Source organism: Sinocyclocheilus rhinocerous, unplaced genomic scaffold (genome assembly GCF_001515625.1).
Source record: "Sinocyclocheilus rhinocerous isolate Xijiao unplaced genomic scaffold, SAMN03320098_v1.1 scaffold613, whole genome shotgun sequence".
Taxonomy (NCBI): domain Eukaryota; kingdom Metazoa; phylum Chordata; class Actinopteri; order Cypriniformes; family Cyprinidae; genus Sinocyclocheilus; species Sinocyclocheilus rhinocerous.
Window position 1 is genome coordinate 171,167 of NW_015626869.1, and position 5,757 is coordinate 176,923.

The following is a 5,757-nucleotide window of genomic DNA, read 5'->3' on the forward strand; positions in this document are numbered from 1 at the left end:
TGTCTGTAGATGATCTGACTGTGTATGTCTGTAGATGATCTGACTGTGTGTCTGTAGATGACCTGTGTGTGTCTGTATGTCTCTGATCTGACTGTGTCTGTAGATGATCTGACTGTGTGTGTCTGTGGATGATCTGACTGTGTCTGTAGATTATCTGACTGTGTGTGCCTGTAGATAATCTGACTGTGTATGTCTGAAGATGATCTGAATGTGTGTGTCTGTAGATGATCTGACTGTGTGTCTGTAGATGATTTTACTGTGTGTCTGTAGATGACCTGACTGTGTATGTCTGTAGATGATCTGACTGTGTGTCTGTAGATGACCTGACTGTGTGTGTCTGAAGATGATCTGAGTATGTCTGTAGATTATCTGACTGTGTGTGTCTGTAGATAATTTGGCTGTGTATGTCTGTAGATGATCTGACTGTTTGTCTGTAGATGACCTGACAGTGTGTGTCTGAAGATGACCTGGCTGTGTATGTCTCAAGATGATCTGACTGTGTGTGTCTGTATATGATCTGACTGTGTCTGTAGATGATCTGACTGTGTGTGTCTGTAGATGATCTGACTGTGTATGTCTGAAGATGATCTAAATGTGTGTCTGTAGATGATTTGACTGTATATCTGTAGATGATCTGACTGTGTGTCTGTAGATGACCTGACTGTGTGTGTCTGTAGATGACCTGACTGTGTATGTCTGAAGTTGATCTGACTGTGTCTGTGGATGATCTGACTCTGTGTCTCTAGATGATTTGACTGTTTGTCTGTTGATGATCTGATTGTGTGTGTCTGTAGATGATCTGACTGTTTGTGTCTGTAGATGATCAGACTGTGTGTTTCTGTAGATGATCTGACTGTGTGTGTCTGTAGATGATCTGACTGTGTGTGTCTGAAAATGATCTGACTGTGTGTCTGTAGAAGATTTGACTGTTTGTAGATTATCTGACTTTGTGTGTCTGTAGATGATCTGACTGTGTGTGTCTCTAGATGATCTGACTGTGTGTGTCTGTAGATGATTTGACTGTGTGTCTGTAGATGATCTGACTGTGTGTCTGTAGATGATCTGTCTGTGTATGTCTGTAGATTATCTGACTGTGTATGCCTGTAGATGATCTGATTGTGTGTCTGTAGATGATCTGTCTGTGTGTGTCTGTAGGTGATCTGACTTTGTGTCTGTAGATGATCTGTCTGTGTGTGCCTGTTGATGATCTGATTGTGTGTCTGTACATGATCTGTCTGTGTCTGTAGATGATCTGACTGTGTGTGTCTGTAGATGATCTGACTGTGTGTCTGTAGATGATCTGACTGTGTGTGTCTGTAGATAATCTGACTGTGTGTATCTGTAGATGATCTGTCTCTGTGTCTGTAGATGATCTGACTGTGTCTGTAGATGATCTGACTGTGTGTGTGTGTCTGTAGATAATCTGACTGTGTTTGTCTGTTGATGATCTGACTGTGTGTCTGTAAATTATCTCACTCTTGATGTGTGTCTGTAGGTTGTCTGGCCGTATGGTGACAGAGGAAGGCTGTGTTTATTTGTCTTCAGCTCTGAGTTCAAACCCCTCACACCTGAGAGAGCTGGATCTGAGCTACAATCACCCAGGACAATCAGGAGTCCAGCTGCTCAACCACAAACTGGAGGATCCAAACTATAAACTGCAGATACTCAAGTATGTGGAGTCCAATTAATAAACCTTAATATTTTCAGTGGATGATGACATTGTCTATCGGCCCAACCCTAATGGGAAGAATTGTTCTTCTCACTCTAAATCTAAGAGAGAAATTGTTAGCTGAAAATAGAACTAAAAATTAGAAGAGGGCATTCATTAGAAGATGTAAATTGGGTTAATGAGAATTTGAAGACTGCAGAGATATTTATAGTTGTAACATGACTCAATGCAAGGAAATTGAATATTAAATAATTTTTTATCCAAGACTATATCCATGAATCAAAACTTCTTGCTCCTTTGGCTGTTCACTAGGACCTGAAGACATTGAGTCAAACAGCTCTGTAAAGCAGATTTGAAATGATACATATTAGGAAAAGCACTATATGTAAATTTGACATGATTGTATAGAAACGGACTGTATGTCAAAAACTATTCCAGCTACGCACAATTTGTGTTGTCTGTATGTTTGTGTCTCTTTTTAGTTTGGATCATGGAGGGCCCTTCAGGATCAAACCAGGACTTCGAAAATGTAGGTTTCTCTCTCTGACACAGACTTTAATTAAATGAAAACAACTGAGATTAATAAACTGTTTTTATTTGTCTTCTTGTGTTCAGATGCCTGTGATCTCACACTGGATCCAAACACAGCAAACACAGCAAACATGCTGTCTGAGGAGAACAGAAAGATCACGTATGTGGAAGATCATCAGCCGTATCCTGAGTATCCTGATAGATTTGCTGATATTCCTCAGGTTCTGTGTCGAGAGAGTCTGACTGGACGCTGTTACTGGGAGGTTGAATGGGGCACTTGGGCTCGTATAGCAGTGGCCTATAAAGGGATCAGCAGGAAAGAAAGGACTGTCTGTAAGTTTGGATACAATGACAAATCCTGGAGTCTTTTCTGCACTGCTAGTGGATTTTCTTTCTGGCACAATAATGTCAGCAATAGAATATCAATCCCTTTATCATCTAAGAGAGTAGGAGTGTGTCTGGACTGGTCGGCTGGCAATCTGTCGTATTACAATGTCTCTGACACACACACACACTCACACACTTACACACATTCAACACCACATTCACTGAACCCCTCTGTGCTGGATTTAAGGTGTTTAAGTCTGAACTGTCTCTGTGTCAGATTTAACAGCAGACACACACAACTGGCTAAAATACATTGACTTCCCCTCTCTAAGACACACACAGTCTACCTCTGACAATGCTTCCTACTCTAAATCTAAGAGAGAAATTGTTAGCTGAAAATAGAACTAAAAATTAGAAGAGGGCATTCATTAGAAGATGTAAATTGGGTTAATGAGAATTTGAAGACTGCAGAGATATTTATAGTTGTAACATGACTCAATGCAAGGAAATTGAATATTAAATAATTTTTTATCCAAGACTATATCCATGAATCAAAACTTCTTGCTCCTTTGGCTGTTCACTAGGACCTGAAGACATTGAGTCAAACAGCTCTGTAAAGCAGATTTGAAATGATACATATTAGGAAAAGCACTATATGTAAATTTGACATGATTGTATAGAAACGGACTGTATGTCAAAAACTATTCCAGCTACGCACAATTTGTGTTGTCTGTATGTTTGTGTCTCTTTTTAGTTTGGATCATGGAGGGCCCTTCAGGATCAAACCAGGACTTCGAAAATGTAGGTTTCTCTCTCTGACACAGACTTTAATTAAATGAAAACAACTGAGATTAATAAACTGTTTTTATTTGTCTTCTTGTGTTCAGATGCCTGTGATCTCACACTGGATCCAAACACAGCAAACAATCAACTCATGCTGTCTGAGGAGAACAGAAAGATCACGTATGTGGAAGATCATCAGCCGTATCCTGATCATCCAGAGAGATTTGCTGATATTCCTCAGGTTCTGTGTCGAGAGAGTCTGACTGGACGCTGTTACTGGGAGGTTGAATGGGGCACTTGGGCTCGTATAGCAGTGGCCTATAAAGGGATCAGCAGGAAAGAAAGGACTGTCTGTAAGTTTGGATACAATGACAAATCCTGGAGTCTGAATTGCTCTTTAAAAGGAACTGCTGTTTAGCACGATAATGTCTTCACTATTGTCACACATTCACCTCCCTCTACTAGAGTAGGCATTTATCTGGACTGGTCTGCTGGCACTCTGTCCTACTACAGGATCTCTGACACACACACACTCACACACTTACACACATTCAACACCACATTCACTGAACCCCTCTGTGCTGGATTTAAGGTGTTTAAGTCTGAACTGTCTCTGTGTCAGATTTAACAGCAGACACACACAACTGGCTAAAATACATTGACTTCCCCTCTCTAAGACACACACAGTCTACCTCTGACAATGCTTCCTACCTCCATTATAATCTTGGTTATATGTCTGATGACACCTGTAAGAATCACTGTGTACCGTATAATCTATGTTTTATATAGAATATAACTAGTATATAATGTGCATATATAACCGTATATAATGTAACTAAATTAGTGTATGAAAATGTAATACATGTACACGTCTATAAAAACATGCTGTAAAACGTGAGTGTGTTAAAATACTAAATATAGTCAATCATAAAACAACACATGTGATGTGTCTTATTTGTTGTTACTTTATGCGTATACATTAAGTTATAGTCCGAGTCACATTCAGGCCATAATGTCTTCAGCATTGATGTTTGTGGAATGCAGTTTCACTGAGATCCTCCTGTTCTCTCACAGTTAAGCGTCTGAGGCAAAAGCAATTGAACCGGTTCCTAAAGACGTGCTGTTCCTGCAGTGTGTTTACTGTAAATCTGATCATAAGAAACAAGTGATCCGTATCCACACCAGAAATGTAACAACGTCAGTAGATAAGCAGATATGGATAAATCACTCACGAACACACTAAGGTAAACTCATAGTTTATATACAGTAGGCTATGTTTTTCTTTGAATAGACCTGCTTCAAACAAACGCTCACTAATGCACCATGGCAGAGGACCAAAATATTATATTGATAAATTATTTAGACATTTACACTAGATGAGTTCATAACACTTTTTACTCATTTTATGCATGAACTATTTGTGTGAACTGTTTCTAAATGGACGTGTTATGGTGGATTGGGATAAGGAAACTGAATGCTCTTCTATCTCTGATGAATATGTAGCGCCCCCTTCTGGAAAAAAACAAAGAACGTTATTTAATATTTATGTTCACCATTCACAGCTGAACTGAGAATGTCTTTTAAATTCCTGAATTTGAATTGAATTTAAGGGAAGGAAGCAGACAGGATTCAGAATTGCAATTTGAATGTGAATTCAAGGAAGCAGGTTAGAATTAAAAATGGAATTCAAAGAAATTCATGTATCTGATGTAATTTGATTTGCATTTCATTGTGAATCATTCACCATTAATTGTTATAATACAACAAATGGGGTAAACATTCGATTAAATTATGTATGCATTTCTTTATATTTAATAAAATGAATTTTATGTTGTTGAATAGTGCAAGAACACATTTGATATTTCTATCAGGATGTTGATTATATATGTAGAATGTAAATATCACTGATATGATGATGCTCTTAAATAGCTCAAAACATTGTTCTGGAGGATGAGACCCTGCAGCACCGTTAAAACATAGCAATGGTCATCTCAGCATCAGGATTTCAACGCCATTGAAAACCTGATGTAATATATTACACAAAATAATACTGACGACCTGTTTGGAAACACTGTGATTTCATTTAAAGGGGTCCTATTATGCTTTTTCACTTTTTCAACTTTAGTTAGTCTGTAATGTTGTTGTTTGAGCATAAAAAGATCTGCAAAGTTACAAAGCTCAAAGTCCAATTCAAAAAGAGATATTTTATTTAACAGAAATCACTTTTCAAAAACTACAACGAACGACTCGTTTGGACTACAACGCATATTTTCCAGGATTTGTGATATCACAAATATCGACGAATGGGACGAGACCTGGTTGAGCTGCACTAGAGAAGGCAACGAGTGTTATCACTAGAGCCCGACCGATATATCGTTTTGCCGATATGAGCCTGTCGCGATATATCGGTATCGGCGAATATGCCGCCGATAAGAAATTTTTTTTAG

General features: G+C 38.5%; 1 protein-coding gene and 1 pseudogene across 1 annotated transcript; both read left to right on the plus strand.

Moving 5' to 3' along the window:
* Nucleotides 1-1,130: 1,130 nt before the first annotated feature.
* On the plus strand, nt 1,131-2,884 carry LOC107719120 (stonustoxin subunit alpha-like; annotated as a pseudogene).
* Nucleotides 2,885-3,233: 349 nt separating this feature from the next.
* LOC107719127 (stonustoxin subunit alpha-like) lies at nt 3,234-3,865 on the plus strand. The gene is made up of 2 exons (XM_016526483.1): nt 3,234-3,328; nt 3,415-3,865. The coding sequence occupies exons 1-2, from the start codon at nt 3,262-3,264 to the stop codon at nt 3,726-3,728; spliced, it is 381 nt and encodes a 126-aa protein (XP_016381969.1). The 5' UTR covers nt 3,234-3,261; the 3' UTR covers nt 3,729-3,865.
* Nucleotides 3,866-5,757: the final 1,892 nt, after the last annotated feature.

What these genes read in the sequence shown, in the direction of transcription:
- LOC107719127 (XM_016526483.1), top strand. Translation starts at nt 3,262, where the DNA reads ATGTTTGTGTCTCTTTTTAGTTTGGATCATGGAGGGCCCTTCAGGATC. An exon ending in CAAACCAGGACTTCGAAAAT is followed by an intron (nt 3,329 to 3,414) that starts GTAGGTTTCTCT and finishes TCTTGTGTTCAG; the next exon opens with ATGCCTGTGATCTCACACTG.